The sequence below is a fragment of the Syngnathus acus genome, chromosome 2 (assembly GCF_901709675.1).
Source record: "Syngnathus acus chromosome 2, fSynAcu1.2, whole genome shotgun sequence".
Lineage (NCBI taxonomy): Eukaryota > Metazoa > Chordata > Actinopteri > Syngnathiformes > Syngnathidae > Syngnathus > Syngnathus acus.
This window is the reverse complement of record NC_051088.1, coordinates 23,437,872-23,456,756: the sequence shown is the minus strand read 5'-3', so window position 1 is coordinate 23,456,756 and position 18,885 is coordinate 23,437,872. Positions and strand designations below refer to the sequence as shown.

General features: G+C 47.8%; 1 protein-coding gene and 1 non-coding gene across 23 annotated transcripts; one reads left to right on the top strand and one right to left on the bottom strand.

Annotated features, from left to right (window-relative positions):
- Nucleotides 1-132: 132 nt before the first annotated feature.
- LOC119137041 (CLIP-associating protein 1-A-like) lies at nt 133-14,588 on the top strand. 22 transcript variants are annotated; one of them, XM_037276053.1, is made up of 40 exons: nt 133-362; nt 1,025-1,442; nt 3,051-3,129; nt 3,210-3,313; nt 3,401-3,492; nt 3,677-3,752; nt 3,926-4,023; nt 4,094-4,164; nt 5,409-5,534; nt 5,611-5,687; nt 5,748-5,840; nt 5,906-6,051; nt 6,125-6,260; nt 6,361-6,431; nt 6,739-6,798; nt 7,234-7,311; nt 7,385-7,552; nt 7,643-7,689; nt 7,788-7,985; nt 8,126-8,221; nt 8,288-8,467; nt 8,729-8,833; nt 9,162-9,259; nt 9,363-9,386; nt 9,614-9,846; nt 9,979-10,042; nt 10,146-10,148; nt 10,241-10,404; nt 10,482-10,704; nt 10,873-10,962; nt 11,250-11,393; nt 11,458-11,564; nt 11,695-11,842; nt 11,928-12,111; nt 12,187-12,240; nt 12,302-12,510; nt 12,649-12,777; nt 12,838-13,044; nt 13,124-13,240; nt 13,308-14,588. In XM_037276053.1, exons 2-40 carry the CDS (start codon nt 1,230-1,232, stop codon nt 13,389-13,391), a joined length of 4,596 nt encoding a protein of 1,531 aa, XP_037131948.1. In that variant the 5' UTR covers nt 133-362; nt 1,025-1,229; the 3' UTR covers nt 13,392-14,588. The 22 variants fall into 22 exon arrangements, with proteins under 22 accessions (XP_037131948.1, XP_037131903.1, XP_037131922.1 ...); XM_037276008.1 differs by having other exon boundaries at nt 10,846-10,962; XM_037276027.1 differs by having other exon boundaries at nt 1,022-1,442; nt 10,846-10,962.
- LOC119119849 lies at nt 2,301-2,430 on the bottom strand. The gene has a single exon (XR_005097411.1). It is a non-coding gene; the product is annotated as a U4atac minor spliceosomal RNA (small nuclear RNA).
- Nucleotides 14,589-18,885: the final 4,297 nt, after the last annotated feature.

The following is an 18,885-nucleotide window of genomic DNA, read 5'->3' as shown; positions in this document are numbered from 1 at the left end:
ACGTGGAAGGAAGCTGACGTACGAGGAAGTGCGTCTGACGTCATAGTAAAAGGTCCAATCAAACAAAAGGTTAGACAGCTGGACGGCCCACATTGCTGACCGGCCAGATCTTGCCAGAAGGTGTCGCCCTTCTCCAGCATTCCCAGCCACTTTTCCTACGGCACACGATGCAGGCCAAACTTTTATTTTTGCCTGGAAAATGGCTATTTTCTTGCGTTTAACTGCCTTTAACTACGGAATAATAATGTTTTAGAAGACATGTATATAGTTCGATTATTCTTTGCATATGAGTCCAAAGATGTGACGGGCTACGATTTGAATGAACGGAAGCAGCGTCGCCACTTCTGACTTTGGTCCATCCGGTGAGTGGGTAAATTTCCAGAGTGTCACTGTATTCATTTATAATTTATATACACGCCACGCCGCATAATTATGTGAGTAATTCACGCCGCGTATCCAACTAAAATGTAACTAAGCTAATGCTGACTTGCGCCACTTCAGCTCCAAGGCTGCGTACGGTGCTTAGCTGCTTTGCTAGCGGGGAAGCTAGCGGCTAAACAAACTATCCGAGACAACTAACGGTGGCGCAAGTACTTGAATTTTATCCTGTTAACTCTCAAAAGAACTAATTAATAAGTTCACCCCGAAAGTCACGAGCAGCCAAACTTGTATTCAAGGGCATATTATGTGTATTGTATGGACAATTCCTACATAAAGCAAATCCCTTGTGTTTTATACAGGTTAAGAAATTACAAATAAGATTACATTTTAATAATAAAATTACACACGTGAAGAACAAAAATACTGACAATGTATTCGATTTATTTAAAAACAAACTAACTAAAACAGCTGGAAAACAATTTTTTTAAAACAGATTTAAATGTTAAGGGAGTTTGAACACATATCAGATGCTCATGTATTATGTTTTTTTTTTTAAATCCCGTTTTAATGGACATAGCATTACTTGAACTATCAACCTTCTTTCACTTACTTCACTTCGTTATTTTTTCATGTCCTCAAGCAGAATCACACAGGAGAGCGAATTGGACCATCAAGTGGGGGATTATGGCATTCACGGGGACTCTGCCAGTAACGCCAGCTGCCTCCTTAAAACCGTAACTGGCTTAAAAACACGACAGAGAGACTCGTCAGCTATCAGGACTTTGTTGGACTGAACGTGGGAAGAGGAGCTCGCTGGAAGTTGGCGTGCGCTCGTCCGTTCCCCTCCGATGGCTGAGGAGGAGGAGGAGGTGATGGCCCCGGAATACTTGCTGCAGCAGGTGATGCTCAAGGACCTGAGCAAGAGGCTGCAGGCGGGCCAGGAGATGGTGGAGCTTATCCTGCAAGAGGACAAATGTCCAGATCTTGAGCAGGACCAGGGTACCCTGGACAGAATGGTGGAGGCGTTGGCCAGCTCTTGGGTCAACTCCAGTCACTTCAAGGTCAGTTTTTCCACACTTGAATCTACCGTCATAATCCACATCAGATTGACATTCTTAAATAGATTTGTCATTCCGAGTGGCTGACATTGACCGATAAAGAGAGCCACGTGATTTGTAGTAAACAAGTTACAATTTCGTACGGCACAGCGGCTTGGAATAAGTGATCTGTAACATTCATGAGAAGAACGATGAAGTGCCAGTCCTAGATGAATTTGGGCTAATGGTGGTGATAAATTAAGCTCACAGCCACCAGAGCCTTGCCCCCTTTGCAGCTTCAGACACGCAAAATTGGGAACGCTGGCCGTGTGTGCGTGCACGTGCACGTGTTTGACAAGGCGTGCAAGAATTAAGCACGCTGACACTCTCTTTCTTCCCTCCCTGCCCATAGAGGCAACTCCAAAGTTGCCAGTAGATTTTGTTGTTATTTGACATTTTTTTATATAATGGTCACTAGAGGCAAGCCAAGTGTATTCATATATTATTCCTACACAAAGGACATCCAAAGTGCTCCAAAGAGGCAAAGAAAGGATTATTCAAAAAAACAGATAAAATAACAATCGAGATAAACCCCCACACAAAAGCGACAAGTGAAAACAACATTTTAATTGACAGAATAAATGCAAGATGCTGAATTACTATTTTTAATTTATGAAATGGCAGCCAGTGAATCAACGTTTTCAGGCTGGATTTACATGTCAAAAGGCGTCATGGAATAATCGGAATTCATCAGAAATGCCACGAATAGTGGAAAATGTTTACTTGGCTATATTTGTGACGTTAGTGCAGTTCTCCTGTCTACCGCCAGGCGGCTGTTTCATTGACTTCTTGGATATTTATTGCACGTTGAGCTGTGCAGGAGTTTCCAAAAATTGCACCAGAACCCAAATCTGAGATTCGGGAGGTGCGTAAGTGTTGTGTTATGGTGTCAGCAGGGAAACTCTCACTAGACGTTCATTGAGTTTCCCAGTCACCCCATGACGAGGATGGATGCGCGTGCGCGGTCCCGGCAGGAGACTAATGCAATGTGGGCAAAGAACTCACTCACGGTTGTTGATGACGTCACGCCCAACTTATTTATTTACTTAACTTATTTGCTTTTTAGACACCTAGATACGGAAATGATATTGTGTTTGTAAGAAACAAGCGTTAATTGTGGACTCCACTGTTCTAAAAGTCCAGGTTTTATATTGTTACCCACAATGCCGTGTAGCTTTCATCTCGTTTACGCTTCTGCCCTCTAGTGGTGGTATTTTAGATGCATTTTATGGAATGAGGTTACTCCACTAAAAAGTGAAAAACAAAACTTATCACTGAAATAATACACAATATCCAAAAATAGTTGAAATTTGTAAATACAAATATATACAATAGTAAGTTTGTAGATGAATAAAGTACAAATTGGACAAAAGACCAAAATGTCTTTTTTATAATTAAGAAATGCTGTATCTATACCACCGCCATTACTACAATAATAATTATGATAATAATAAAGTAATCGATAATAATCAGCTCTTGCACTGATGCCGTGAATGAATATTAAATGTCTTCTTTATGTGTGTTTTAGTCATTCAAGGGGTGTTTTTTTATGTGCTAATGTGTGTGTATTAGGTGGTTTTGTTGGGGATGGACCTTCTGTCTGCATTAGTCAGCAGACTGCAGGAAAAATTCAGGACACAGGTTGGAACAGGTGAGCCTTTTGACACTTTGAAACATTTTAGAAATAAAACTACAAATCATGTGTGGGGACATCTGTTTTTTTTTTTCCAGTTCTTCCCAGTTTAATAGATCGTCTGGGAGATGCCAAGGATCAAGTGCGTGACCAGGACCAAGCACTTCTACTTAAAATCATGGACCAGGCTGCCAACCCACAGGTGAGGGGGAAATAATATTTGCATGCACGTAGTAGAATGTCAACTGTCATTTTTGACGATGAATTCCTTTTATTTCTGCTATGTCAGTATGTTTGGGAGCGCATAATGGGAGGCTTCAAACATAAGAACAACCGAACTCGAGAAGGACTCTGCCTTTGTCTCAACTCCACCTTAAATGTGTAAGCTTACATCATGATGCAACACTTGGAAGAAGTCATTTGTCAACAACAAAGTTTTCCTTGTCTTAACCATTTAGTTTGAATTGTCTTTACCAATTAAAATTGAGTTAAAATCATTTTCATACTTTGGAGAAAGTTCTTGTTTATATTTATATCGTCTTTTTTTTCCCACAATTGTTTTCAGGTTTGGTTCGCAGAGCCTGACACTTAGCAAAATAGTTCCTCACATTTGTAATCTCCTGGGAGATCCCACAAGTCAGGTACAACATGCCTTTCCTCTGAAAATATTTTGTCCTTGCCTTCTGCTAAAGTTATTTTATTGCATATTATTATTATTGCCGCAGAAGAAGTTGAACACAGATTAGGAGACACTTATTAATTCCATACTGTAACATAATATCGTGAATAATAACCTGTACAATTATTTTGTTAGGTGCGCGATGGAGCCATGAGCTGTCTGGTTGAGATCTACCGCCACGTCGGTGAGCGAGTGAGGATCGACCTGGGAAAGAAGGGCCTACCTCAGTCGCGGTGTGTTTCCATACGCCACACGCCAACGCTTCATTCACAGCAGCCCATTAACATGCAGATTTTTTTCCAGGTTGAATGTCATCTTTAGTAAATTTGATGAGGTCCAAAGGTCGGGGAACATGATCCTGTCACCTGTGTCAGGTAGGTTTTAATAATCTATGTTTCCTTTTTTTTGCGGGGTGGATGTCATTTCTCTTAATTGCAATGTTCCTGATTTGACTTGAAACATAAAGAGGACGCGTAGGGATTGTAATCATTCAACCACGGAGATGATTGCTTTTATAATGCCTGGCAGTGACGTGATCAAATCGTAAAATATTGTTGGTGGATTTGTTAGTAACAGCGCCCCTTGCTGGTCGTTTGCGGTAAATTCAGGGCGTTGCCATTCATCCTCTTTCAGGAAAGAGAGACTTTGTCACACTTGTGGGATTTGACTTTCTTTGTCATCATAAAGGCATTTTGCAGTGTGTGTAGCTGTTGACACACACTCTCGCTCTCCATCCTCCTCCACCTTCCCGGAGGCGCACACACAATGGCCGCCCCTCTGTTTGGCTCCACCCACAAGCAAATCTCGCGTTCATACACCTCCCATTGTCTCCACCCACACTTCCTGCTCTCTCCATCACCAACCACGCCGCCGTGCGTGTTTGCTGAGGTCGGCGTGTGGTCTCCATGTGTTGCTCGGGAATAATGACTTCAATATGAGAGGGTGGGGGGCGAGCGGGCTGACTCCATTTCCCTCCCGGAGATGAGAGGACCGCGGATGACTGCCGGACCACCTGACTGTCGGCATGCTGAGGAAACTGGTCTGCAGGCGGATCTGTTCCTGTGAGCGCTTCCTCTTGATTGCCAAGAGAAGCAAATTATGAATGATGATGAACGAGTGGAAGGGGCTGATAGATGATAAAGGATGTGATGAAGCCGGCAGTCTGGCTCTCATAGACAAAGTACTATGTGTGGCTGATTTTTTTTATTTTTTTTATTATTGTAAGGCATACTGTGTAGTTTTAGACACCAGGGGAGGAGCATCCCCATCTTTGTGCTCTGGCTGACAGTTCAGGAAGGGAAAAGAGCAGTTGCGTGTTTGGGTGTGAGCATGTCGGGCGGAGTTGCAAAAAATTGCTTGTGTTTGCTGACCTTTGTTAGCCATGTCTGTGGTCTGTCCTCGAAATGAGTTTGTCATCACCGGTGACAGTGGACTGATTGTTGTGATTGAGGCTGGAGGAATGTGCTTGTCCTCTTGCTTGTGGCCATTTTCATTCGAAATGCAGACAGGGCACGGCACGCACGCACGCCTGCCCACGCCACATTGTTGAGATGCACACTTGTGCCTCCCAGCTCACCAATCTCCCCGTGTGACTTTTCACCTTTCCCGCCTGCCCCAGATAAAAACTCTGAGGATGGCGATTCGCTGGACGGTGGCTGCTCTTCGTCCTCGTCCAAAGGAGAATTGTTGGCCGGGAGGAAGACCGGCGTGGGTTCGTTGCGACGCCCTGTCTCCAAATCAGCAGGTCAGAGCTCTCTTTTTTTCCACTGAGACAAAAATCAACGAGGTCACCACGTCAACTGTGTTTTTGTCGGTTGCAGGGAGAGATGGGTCCACTGCTGGCGCGGTGGACGAGGCTGACTTCATTCAGGCCTTTGACGATGTTCCCACTATGCAGGTTCGTTGGAGTCGAGACTTTGTCCGCCACACGGTCAGCTGACCGCATGTTCTCCGTCAGATTTACTCCAACAGGGAGGTGGAGGAGGCCATGGTCAAAATCCGAGACGTGCTCTCGGATGACAAGCGCGACTGGGAGCTCCGAGTTGCAGCGGTAAGTGGTCATTTTTGGAGTCGATGTCGTCGACCGCGCTTCATGGCCTGGTCGGACCCTTTCAGCTGAAGAAGGTGCGCTCGCTGATGTTGGCCGGAGCGGCAGAGTTTGACGGCTTCCCGCAGCAGCTGCGGCTCCTGGAGTCGGCGTTCGTACTGTCAGCCAAGGATCTGCGTTCGCAGGTGGTTCGGGAAGCCTGTATCACTCTGGGGTATGACCACCTCAAATCTTGATGTACTTGACACAAAATGTTCAGTCAAGTCTAAGTTGCTTGTGCTCCGCAGATACCTGTCCTCAGTGCTCGGCAGCCGCTTTGATCACGCCGCCGAGGCCGTCATGCCGAGTCTCCTGAACCTGGTCCCCAATAGTGCCAAAGTCATGGCCACCTCCGGTGTGGCTGCCATCCGCCTCATACTAAAAGTACTTCACCGCTTCTTGAAAATTGATGTTCTCAAAATGAGCGCAACATAGCACTAATGTACTGACTGTGTGTGTGTGTGTGTGTGTGTGTGTTTTGCAGCACACACACTACCCTCGTCTGATCCCTATCATCACCAGCAACTGCATCTCCAAGTCTGTGGCTGTCAGAAGGTTAGCAACAAAAAAGTTGAAAAGATTAAATTTGTCTGTCAGTTTAGAAATGCTTATATTTCATTTTCAAATTTATATATATATATATATATTTTAATGTTTATATTTTATTTTCAAACATTTTATATATATGTGTATATATATATATATATATATATATATATATATACATGTGTGTGTGTGTATATATATATATATATATATATAATATATAATTTTAATGGTTATATTTTATTTTCAAACAAAAGAATATAATTAATCATATGTAATAAATAATTTGTTGTTGTTGTGTGTGTGTGTGTCCTAGGCGATGCTATGACCTCTTGGACCTGCAACTGAAGGAGTGGCACACAAACTCTCTGGAGAGGTGAGGAAACATGAGCGATGTGTGATGACGAAAGAGGGCACATGACGCGAAGCTCGATCCACAGTTCCATAGTTTGTCTTTTAGTCTACTTGATTGATTCTTAAGCCGCAAAATAAGATACAGATAAATCAATTTTGAAAGTAATCACCAGTTGCAGTCCCGCAGTAAAAGCAGCAACTGTGACAATTCTACTGAGTGAAAGTGCTAACATCAGCAGGGGGGGGGGGTTATTCTTTCATGGTAACATGACACTAAATCTGGCAGGGGGGAGGGGAGGGGAGGCTGCCTGTGTAAAAGACACATTGTATTTCTGCATGGCTGCCGCCATCACTGCCGCTTGGGGGAAACGTGAGCTGAACCTCCATACCAGGGGAGCTCTCGGATTGTTAGTGTGTGTGTGTGTGTCCTGCTATGTGTTGATGTGTGACCCGGCAGGCACGTAGCCGTGTTAATGGAAACTCTAAAGAAAGGTATTCACGACGCAGATGCCGAGGTGCGCTCCGTGGCCAGGAAGTAAGTGCGGAACATTTGTTTTCATCACTGTTGATTCGGAGTCCCAAAATGACATCTGGCGGCGTCCCCACAGGTGTTACTGGAACTTCCAAAGCCACTTCAGTCGGGAGGCGGAGCAACTGTTCCAGCGCTTGGAGTCGTCTTATCAAAAAGCTTTGCAGGCTCACTTGCGGAGTGGCGATACTTTGATGTCACTTCCTCCATCTGATCATTCCTCATCCTCCTCACAAGAGAGCCTGAAGTGAGATCTTTAAAGTTCAATTCGACGCAGCTCTTCCTTTTCGTGTCTTTTCACAAAGGCCCGTTTTTGCTTTGTCGTCGCCGTTTCTAGTCGAACTTTGTCTCCGAGAAGCAACACCGGAAGAAACGTGGCCAAACGTAAGAGCGCGAATCTCGTTTCGACCTAATCCCAAACTGACTTTTCCAGCCCACATCAAGTAGTTTAACATTTTTTTTCCTTTCATGATCATTTTTAGCCAAAGCGTCCAAATCCTCTCGACCCCCCACCGGCACCTCCTCCCCCGGCACCCTCCAGCGTTCTTGCAGCGACGTGGACGTCAATGCGGCAGCCAGCGCCCGCACCCGGATGCCCACGGTAGCCTCGGCGGTGCAAGCTTCCCCTTTGTCCTTTAGCTCCGCCTCCGCTCTGCCTCCCGGATCTTACGCTTCGCTCGGTGAGTGCCAATTCCTGACCTTTAACCCCCCCTTATGTGTCTCCCCTGGGCTCTTTTGCCGGTCAGTTAAAGCAAATGCTAAGCTACGTGCATTCGGAGGCCGATTCCGATCTCACTATTCCTCTCTTCGGACTTTCTAGGTCGCGTCCGAACGCAGAAGACCAGCGCGGGAAAGCGTCCGTCAGTGCCCGACGGGCGGGGCCGCAGCAAAGGGAAAGTGGTCTCACAGTCCCAACGTAAGCAAGCCGAAATAAGACAACCACGCCGTCGACTTGTCACTGATCTGAACTTCCGCGCTTTAGCCGGCAGCAGGTCCGGTTCCCCGGGACGAATGCTGGGCTCTACCCACGGCAGGATGGTCAGGGTGCCCGTGGGCAACTCTCCCGTTCCCGCCAGCAGCGGGCTGAGTAACAGTCGGCGCCCACGAGGCCACCGCAGCCAGGGCTGCAGTCGGGAGACCAGCCCCACCAGATCGGGCTCTGGTGAGGACTGCTTGCAAATCATCTCAGCGCCAAATCCACAACGATGTTAGCGTAATTAGTCTCTTGTTGAGGGCAAAAGATACGCTGTTGTTCCTTCCCGTCCAGTTAACACTCTCTTTCTTGTCTCGCATGACTAACGCTCCCCGCGTAGCTCAACGTGCTTAAGAGCCGATGCTTGCCGCTAACCTCTCGCCCTGCGCTGCTCTCTGTCCGTCCGCCCGCCCGCCTGTCTGTCTGTCCGTCTGTGTCTCACCACTCCAGCACGGAGCCGAATCCCTCGTCTCAGTATGAGTCAGGGCTGCAGCCGCGAAACCAGTCGCGAGAGCAGCCGTGACACCAGCCCCTCCAGGGGTTTCTCCCCCCTGGGTGAGTAAGCGCTCGCTCACATTGGTGACCCCGCCCGCCCATCAGGCGTACGCCAAGAAATCAAATACTACCGTCGCTAAATGTCTTTCCTGAACATTCTCTACTTTGTCCCGGTCGTTTTATTTCCTGCATGCCTCTGGTTGGATGTCATCTTTTGCTTCAGTGTGCGATAAATCGCTCCGACTCCAAATCAAATGTCGTCTTATCAATGGTGCTAATCTCTGATCCGCTCCAGCAATTCGCACTTATTGAGTTGGACTTTTTCTTATTAAAAAGTATCTGGTCCAGTTTGTCTTCCTCGCACTCGCTGACAATTTTTCTCCGTCAGACCGTCTGTCTCACCAGGCTCGGATCTCGGCCTCCGTCAATGCCATGAGGATTCTCAACACGGGCACCGAGGTGGAAGCGGCGGTTGCCGATGCTCTGGTGAGAAGCCTTTCCGAAAAAGAAAACGCGCTGTTTCATGGAATCGATTATGTCGTACATCAGAAAATTGATTTCCTCCCTCCTGGACCTTTGTACATTTCAGCTCTTAGGAGAGTCGAGGAGTAAGGTACAAGTGCTGATGTGTGCATGAGCATGAAACATCGTCATATCATGTCAATCAGATCATGGATCTGTGATTGAGCTTGTGTTTTCACACACAGTCGCCCCTCGCTAACAACCCGGCCGGCCCCGTCCTAATACGATAGCTGCCGATATTTCTCACCGCATGAGAAGCACGACTGATCTCGGGAAAGACGTCAGCAGCATCCAACTGTGTGACTCTTTTTTCTGCAGCAGCGCTCAGCGCGCCGCCATTTTGAATCGCCGGGTATGTTCTCCGACGACGACGCCAACAGCGACGCCTCCAGCGCCTGTTCGGAACGCTCGTACGGCTCCCGCAACGGCGCCGTGCGTCATACCGACGACGTGGCTGAAATCCTCAACCACTGCGCCAGCGCCAATTGGTCGGAGAGAAAGGAGGGCCTGCTGGGACTGCAGAACGTGCTGAGGAGCCATATTATGCTCAGGTTAGGAACTTCCAAGGCAGGCTTGAGAACATCTTCTAAAAAAAAAAACAAGCTTGATTATCTCACTTCCTGTTGGGAGTCAGCATTTTATACCATCCAACCCAAACCCGTGTGTGTGTGACTGTGTCTCAGTCGCGTGGAGCTGAAAAGACTCTGCGAGATCTTCACCAGGATGTTTGCAGATCCTCACAGCAAGGTAACGCGCATGAAATACAAAGCGTCCATCCCATCAGGTCTTGTTTAACAACTAACTTGTCATTTTATGTTGGCATGACTCCTCACTTGTGTGGACTCACCAGAGAGTAAGTTTTTGCTCTTCTCCATCGATCGCTCGCTCGCTCACCGACCGCGTGAAACACTGACCTTTGCCCTGTAACGTGTTGCGCGCGCTCAGGTCTTCAGCATGTTCCTGGAGACTCTGGTGGACTTCATTGTTCTGCACCGGGAAGATCTACTCGACTGGCTTTTCATCCTACTCACCCAGCTGCTGAAGAAAATGGGCGCTGACCTCCTGGGCTCCGTTCAGGCCAAAGTTCAAAAGGCGCTGGATGTCACCTGGTGTGGATAAGAGGCGATTGGAATGGAAATGAGTTGGCGCAGGTGGATGAGACGCTTGGTTTGTTTGTCTCCTCCAGTGAATCCTTCCCGTACGAGCAGCAGTTCAACATCCTGATGCGCTTCATCGTGGATCAGACCCAGACGCCCAACTTGAAGGTCAAGGTGGCCATTCTGCGCTACATCGAGGCGCTAGCGCGGCGGATGGACCCGGCCGACTTTGTCAACACCAGCGAGACGCGCCTGGCCGTCTCGCGCATCATCACGTGGACCACCGAACCCAAAAGTTCCGATGTCCGCAAGGTAGGCCCGTTTGGATATCGCCGTCCTCTTTCCCCACATTTTTCAGTTTCTTCGACATTCTCCATATTTATTTTGTTCTAGTTTGGTTGCACGCTTTTTTTGGGTTTTTGTTTTCACATCTGGATTTGTTTCCGCAATCAGCATTTATTTCATTCAACAAACCCCCAGACCCTTCATAACTGGGAGGATTTGTCAGGCCGAGCCGGCACCGTGGCCTCTCTGCCTGGAGAGGGCAACCTGGAGGAGAGGTGCAAGCAGGTAGAAAACAGCATGACATGTTTCGGAGCTCTGCTTCTCCTTTTTGTTTCTGATCTATTTCCATGGGAAATTTAGCTGGGAATTTTTGGAACGGTATCATATTCAAGTATAAATAAAGCTCTGTGCATTTGAATTCCCATGGAAAGTTTCCAAGACTTTTTGCAAACCGGGCTCCTTGCCCAGTTTCATCAAATGATTTTAGCACCAGCTTTGACTTTGTGCATCCCAAAAGTGGCAAGAAATAGTGAGCAGCGAGTCTCAAAAAGTGCCTCCATGCTTTCGTGCAGGCGGCCCAAGTGGTGCTCATCGCCCTGTTTGAGCTCAACACGCCCGAGTTCACCATGCTCCTCGGCGCTTTGCCCAAAACCTTCCAAGATGGGACCACCAAGCTGTTACACAACCACCTGAGGAGCACGAGCGGCATCGCCATGGTAACGTCATCCCGCCACACGCAAATGCATCTTTCAGTTTTCCTGAGACGCGCGTGTTGCGCAGGCGTCTCCCGGCAGCTCGACGGGTCGAACGACTCCACGCCAGTCGAGCAGCCGCAGCAGCCCGCTGACATCTCCCACCACCTACTCGCAAGGAGGGCTTTCTCCCAGGTACGTTTTCCGATCTCCAGAAGGTGGTGTCAAATATTTTGCAAGCTGCCTTTCGGTCGAATAGTCGGCGGCTTTTAATGTATGAATGAACACGAGATCTTGTCATCCATTTTATATGTTCCCTCCGCAGCATGCTGGAGTGCGATAGTGAGAACCTGAACTCTGAAGAGATCTACAGTTCCCTGCGTGGCGTCACTGAAGCCATTCAGAACTTCAGCTTCCGCAGCCAAGAAGAGCACATGGAGCTGTACAAGCGAGATGGAATGCGGGACCTTGGGGTGACTGGAGCACACCGTTCATCTTATTCTTCTACACTGATGCCACCCCCCCCCCCGATACTAATCATCTGTTCTTCTTCCATAGGTTGAAGGTGGTTCTCCTTCGCACTCTAACCTCAAACTTTACGGTGATTCGATGGAGGCCGGGCGAACAGCTCTGGACAACAAGACGTCGTTACTGAACACCCCTTCGCCACGCTCGTTCACGCTGCAGCGTTTCCGAGAATACAACCCGCACAACTACGACAGCATGGAGCTGCGGCTCAATGGTGCATCACTCACGAGTGTTCCATTGAGAACAATTGGACACCAGACTAAAATTCATCTCCTGTCGTCACCTGCAGGACGCCAGCACGAGTCTGCCAAAAACAAGATCCAGAACCCCAGAAATATCCCAGGTAGATGCGTACTGTAAAGTCACAACTCACAGAATTGCACCGACGACGTGATCTCTGGCAGGAGTTACCGAGCAGCTGGTGGGAGAGCTGCTGAAGGAGCTGTCGCAGGGCCCGGCGGGCGAGTGTGCCACCGAGGAGCGCAGCGTGGAGGAGCGCCGCGCCACCCTGCTGGAGCTTCTCAAGGTGTCACGGGAGGACGTGCAGGTGGTTTGGGACGAGCACTTCAAGACCATGTTGCTGCTTCTCCTGGAGATGCTGGGAGACAAAGACGTAAGTGGCAGCAGAAGCGCCGGGTCCAAGATAAAATGACATTGAAGCCTTTATTTTGATGCTGACCCTTTTGGGCCACTTTGAGTCAAGTTGCAGCGGCCCTGCCTTTGTTGCATTTTCATTTCGGACTCTGCTCAGCACATGATCCGGGCCCTGTCCTTGAGAGTCCTGAAGGAGATCCTGAGAAACCAACCGGGTCGCTTCAAGAACTACGCCGAACTCACCATAATGAAGACACTGGAGGCTCATAAAGACTCGCACAAGGAGGTGAGTACGAACGACGCCGTGTGTTCCATCGGGACGAGTAATGGCATCCGTGTGTCGAAGGTGGTGCGCGCGTCAGAGGAGGCCGCGTCCACGCTGGCCGGCTCCATCCAGCCGGAGCAGTGCATCAAGGTGCTTTGCCCCATCGTGCAGACGGCCGACTACCCCATCAACCTGGCCGCCATCAAGATGCAGACCAGGGCCGTGGAACGCATCACAAAGGAGCCGTTGCTTCAGCTGCTGCACGACATCATTCCGGGTCTACTGCAGGTGAAGCGGAACTTCTCAATCCAGCTCAATCTTCTCAGCCGTCCGGCTTCCGTGGGTTGAATGCGTTTTGCCGGCGCAGGGCTACGACGACACGGAAAGCAGCGTGAGGAAGGCCAGCGTCTTCTGCCTCGTGGCCATCTACGCCGTGATCGGCGAGGAGCTCAAGCCCTTCCTGTCTCAGCTCACCGGTAGCAAGGTAATTCCCGCCATCGACCGATCAAGCCATCAGCTGCTCTCAACCTGTGCTGATGTTTCCTTTCCAGATGAAACTGCTCAACCTGTACATCAAGAGGGCCCAGACCTCCACCAGCAATAGCAGCAGCTCCTCCGACATCTCTTCCTATTAACCTGCTTTCAACACCTTCACGCGCCATTTTGATATTCATTCTGCCATTTCATACGTCCTGCTATCACACAGCAAAAAATCAGCCGTGAGCTTGGTGGAAGCAGAAGATGAGTGGCCTTCGCGGCTAAGCAAAAGTCCCCAGGAGCTGAATCTGCTGCCCCCTGCTGAAGAGTTCTTGGACCATGGGAGCAAGGCGTGTGTCTTCCCCAAGCTGATTTGCCTCGTTGCAGCAGAGGATCACTTGGCTGGCCAATGATTTGAAGCTTACGGCATTTTGGAGCCCGGCAGTACATCTGTACAACATTTGTAACAAAAACAAAAACAAAAAAAAACATTCCGTGCTTCCACATATAACTAACACTCGAGTGACCTCGAGATTCTCTCGTGAAAAATCGTTACGCACGTCTTTTAATTTTGCTTTCTGTCAGAAAAGAAATCTCGGCAACACACCTAAAAATGTATCACCAATGAACTTGTTGTATTCCACTACTTCAAATAAGACCATCTTCTGCAGTGCCGTCCCGAGCTTAGCAGTCCTTAGCGGAATAGTCCAGTTACTGTTGAACCACGAAGTTCAGACCACTGTAAATGTTTTTCTAAATTCCACTAAAAAAAGAAGGTCAATATCACTAAAGCTGAAATGCTTGCAAACATTCTTTAGACGCTTATGAAAGGAAATAATGTGAGGTAGACAATCAGTGGAAAAGCTCGCTGAGGTGACAATGACCTCGAGCCAGCCTGTGGAGGTCATTGTGACGTGAAACGTGAAAATGAAACACTCATCTGGAGAATGAAGACTAAAACTGACCTTTTAAAATGACACTTTGGACTTAATGTTCCGAGGGACCGAATCATTTGGCAATCATTTGGTTTCAAACATCCTGCCATCGCACATTTTTAAAGTGACGGACAGGCCGCCACGGTTTCCACAGCCTTGTTTGAATGTTCCATTTTCACTGTCATCTTATACGCGTGCCTTTAGTTAGACGCCTCTTTTTTCCTACAGTTGAACTAAGTCCGCCTTGGAGAAACATGAACTTTGCGAGTAAAGACAACCTGTTAGTATGTTGCTGATGAAATTCCTTTGCACCCTACACGCATGCTTCTACCCGTCACACATGACTATATTTATATTCCGCAGACTACTGCAAGTATTTGTTACATCACAAGTGAAACTTAAATAAAAGATCAGACTTGTCATTGTTTCCTTTGCTTAATCAATCAGTCAGCAATGATTGCGTTCCACCGGCAGATGGCGCTTGGAGCTCGAAGTGTTGCAACAATGTAACGAACGGACTTGGTGGATAATTTTTTTGGGTGATTCTTTATGATCCTGTTTTACTCATGTTTACATTGGTAAAACATTTTAGAAATGTATCGTCTTATTCTTTGTTCGTGAACTCTCACTTGAGGGCAGAACAGTTCGAGCTGTGGTTGAGTTTATACGCTGTCGTCGGAATATCCTCAACAACAAAAATACCACTGCGTATTGTTGCCATTTTACGAAATTGGGAAGTAGGTAACGTACAATATATTTTCAATCCGTCCAGAATTGTAGAATTGTGTCAACAGTTGTACAGGCCACCCTAACCACTGAAACTACAAGTCCCAGGATGCACTGCAACAGCTGCTTTCACGTGGCGGCAAACTCAGCTGCCCAGATTCCCTTCAAACAAACTCAGCCGGGCCGGTGTTCGCAATTACGTCGACTTCGGCCTGTGGAACTCACGTAAGTTATCCGCGTTTACTGAATAATAACAACAATAATGATTCATAACACGTGATCCAATATCCTGTAATGTAATTTCATGAAGGTATGAATAGATTTCTTTCGTATCCAAATTGTTGAATTTGACAAACATGGACGCTCTCTTGCCCACCATGCACTCTCAATACAAGAATGATATTAGTGGCATTATTTTAGCAGTTTTACCCAAAATGATGAATGAAAAAGTATTTATTCTCCAAGTTGCGGCCTGTTCTGTCCTTTATGGTGTGGGTTCTCACAAGATACACCTCCCCTGTGGTTTATGTGCCCTGGGACCAGTTCAGTTGTGTACTCTCACCTGGGCAAGGCTTCAGCCCACCTGTGGACCCAGTAAGGACATTTTTTGTAGAATGTGCTGAGTTTATGAGGAAGAGCTGCTCTGCTACTTTGCCATTGAAATATTCTGGAGCTCTTGTGTGTTTGCGCCATTTAAAACTGAGGACTTCTTTGAAGGAATGTTTCATTCTCAGGTGGCTCTTCCTGTTCATTTGGTAGCTTCTGACAATTTCCTGATACAGGACCTGTTGGTTGTCGTGATGCAGGTCCTACTAGCTGGCACCTTCATCTTGAAACACACTCATGCATCATTGAGGCCTGATGGGACCTTTTCTTTGTGGCGAGAGGCTTGTTTGTGTGTTAGTTACTGTCTTTCATCAGCACGTGCGTGCTGTTGAGAATTAATTTCATTAAGGGGGTCTATTTGCAAGCCCCCCCTCCCTCCCCAGCTTGTTTAAAAGCCCTCATAGTGCATGATTAGCGTGCCGTTCCCCAACCTGGCAGCGAGTGGCGGCTAGGTCGGCAGGTCACGCAAATGAAAGAGAACAACTTCATTGTGTGATGACTGGCCCATAAATCATCGGCCCTTTTCTATAAATCACGGCAGATGGCAGGGAGCGAGGCGAGGCTCATGGGAGCTGCGTGCGGCCCCGGTGCATGATGGGAGAAGGGTTGGCGAGGCTGGCAGAGGCGCGGGGTCACTTCCAGTTTGCGCATGTGAAGACGTGGAGAGGCCCAAACACTTCGTCGCCCCTCCCCTAATCCCCGCCGCTCGCCACAGGCCCGGCTGATGAGATGCAGACCCGGCAGGTCCTCGCACCGTGCCCGTTTAAGAGGTCTCAACTGTCTGCTTAATATGGAGACAACTTCATTGACTGTCATCGGCGAGCTGCACTGACACCTGTCCGCTTGACACCCCGTGTCCACCCGGGAGGACGTCGGTCTTCATTATTCATCCCCGTGGCCCGGATGCTGTTCAGTTAAGTTCTGTTCAAACATCCACTCAAAATCTTCACACCGTCCGATGCGCGTTGTTTAATGCTGATGGCACAAAATTATTTTTCCCCCCATTCTAGAAGTTCTCAGTCTTAAAACCACGTGTATAAAAATGAAGTGTAAATAAATGTGTCCTAAATTTGAAAGAGCTTCGCTAGCAACCGAATTTGAGTGATTAAAAATGTAGCGCATAAATAAAATCACGAAAAGTCAAGCCGTTGTCTCCGTTCTCAAATGCTGTGTCTGCTGAATGTTGGAAACCACGCCTCAAATAGATTTTGCATTGTCTTGTAACTCTTCCTCCATGTTTGAGCCACTAAAAATATATCTGCCTGAATCCTCCGATGGCTAGAATATATCCCACCGGTCCTCGCGACGAGAGGCGCTAGCTCATTAGCCGATAGACTTCCTGGCTCCTCCACGGTGTCACCTCCTCGCTTGGGAATTTAATAACGATACTCGGCTATTCTGTAAATTGTACCGTTCACACCTAGATGAGAATTTCTATCAAATGACGGACTAACGGGGGGGGGCAAGGACAGCGGAAGATGTCCAAGGTGGACTGGCCTCGGTCACCCCGCTCCCCGCCCCCCCACAAGGCATCTCTCAGCTGCCATCAATGCAAATGATGGTTTGATAATTTAATAACCGAGTGGGCGCGATGTGTCCTTTTTCTTCCAATTTTCATCAGGCGAGGGTTGCGTTCCATCATCAGAAAATAAACACCATCCATCATCCTTGTCATGATTAGCCGCTGACAGGCCGAGCTGTGCTGAGCATAAATATTCTGTAATGTGGCAGCCGGGACGCCTCGCCTGGTTCTGCTCACTTTGTTGGACCAGCCAAGAGAAACGTCAATTGAAGTCTTACATCAGAAGGAGATGGCGGCATTGACTTGACTGTTAAGTCCAAGCACAAGAAGCCTGGAAGGGTTCTGAAGCACCCCCACTCCCCACCCGCTACTAATTGCAGGGGAAAACTATGCTCCACGCAGAGAACAGAATGTCTATGCCTGCCGAGGAGGAGGAGGAAGAAGAAGAAGAATCCAACTTTGAGAAACATCAGTCTTGCATCAGGTGCTGAATGTTTGATGCTCCTGTGATCTCCATGTTCTTGTCACAAACAAGATTCTCAAATAGTGTTTCAATAAAACACAATTTTATGACTCGGAGGGAATTTGGTGAACTGGCCTTGTTCAGTTTTAGGACCCCGAATCGGGCCGGGTCCATTTTGATTGGGTTGCCAATTAAGTAAAATGCTGTAAGCTATTCTATTGATCGTCAAGTACAATGACTTGTGCAAATCAATTTGTGCCCATTATGTTCTTTATCAATAATATATGTATTCACATTGTGGCAATACATGATGTATTTTATTAAGTTTGGGGTCTTGAGCTGAAAAAGATTGGGGGGTTAAAAAAAAAAAAAAAAAAAAAACTCGGGTGCATATTCTACCAATCCTCAAACTTCTCCAATTATGTGGCGGTGGCTCTCATCAAAATACAGCACCTGTCATTCCCAGCACACCTTTCCAGGTTGGAAACCTCCAGAAGGTGGACTGGCTGATAAGGATGAGAGTTCACAGCCGTGGGAGGTTTTAATGAGGACCTCCATCCTCTCAGCCCCGAGAGGAGAGACCTGCCGGTGCTAAGCGGCAAGGTGGCGGCGACGCTGACCTCCCTCAGCTGCCGCCTGAAATGCAGACAAGTTGTCCGCACGTCTGACCCGCCACAATTTTGGTGACCGCCCATAGTGACGGTGTCCCCGATGCTAGCATGCTAGCATGCTTGACCTCAGCCTCACATCTTGCCTGGTTATTTTTCTTCAAGTGTCTTCCCTTCAGCTTGTTAGCACTGTCAAACAGCAGATGGAAAAGTGCGCTGAAGTTAGCTTCTCCGCGTTTGCGTCTTTCAGAGCTAAAACCTCGCCGTTGGGTTGTTTTTCGCTGTGATGAGCCGCTAATATGACAAAGTTGGCCAAACATATGGTGCGCTTTTTGTAAAGCAGCTGTTATTTTGCTAAGCCACACATCATAAATATGCATGCGGTCTTAGCGCATGACACCGGGGTGCCAGGACTCGCCACGTAGCGCCGCTTTCTGAGTGCTGCTGTTTGCTAAACGGCCCTCGTTGTCGTGTACTGACGCTAAAAGTTAAACGTGCTACAAAGACCGGAGGCGGCAGGTCCTTAAAGAGCCATACGGGTGATTTTATCCCTTCGGACTCATCTGCGACGACCCCAGTTTCCAAGGATGAACATTATTCCGAGGTCCTTCGTTAATATTGAGTAGGCGCTGACATGGGGAGGCGGACCTCTTGCAATGAGAGCGTCTTCAATAATGCATGTGTCCCTCAGGGGCCACCATGCAAAGAGTGCAAGGTGATTTAGATCATCTCTGACAGACGTCGTTTAGCCACTCGCGTTGATTTGATCAGACACCGAGCCGCATCTAGCTG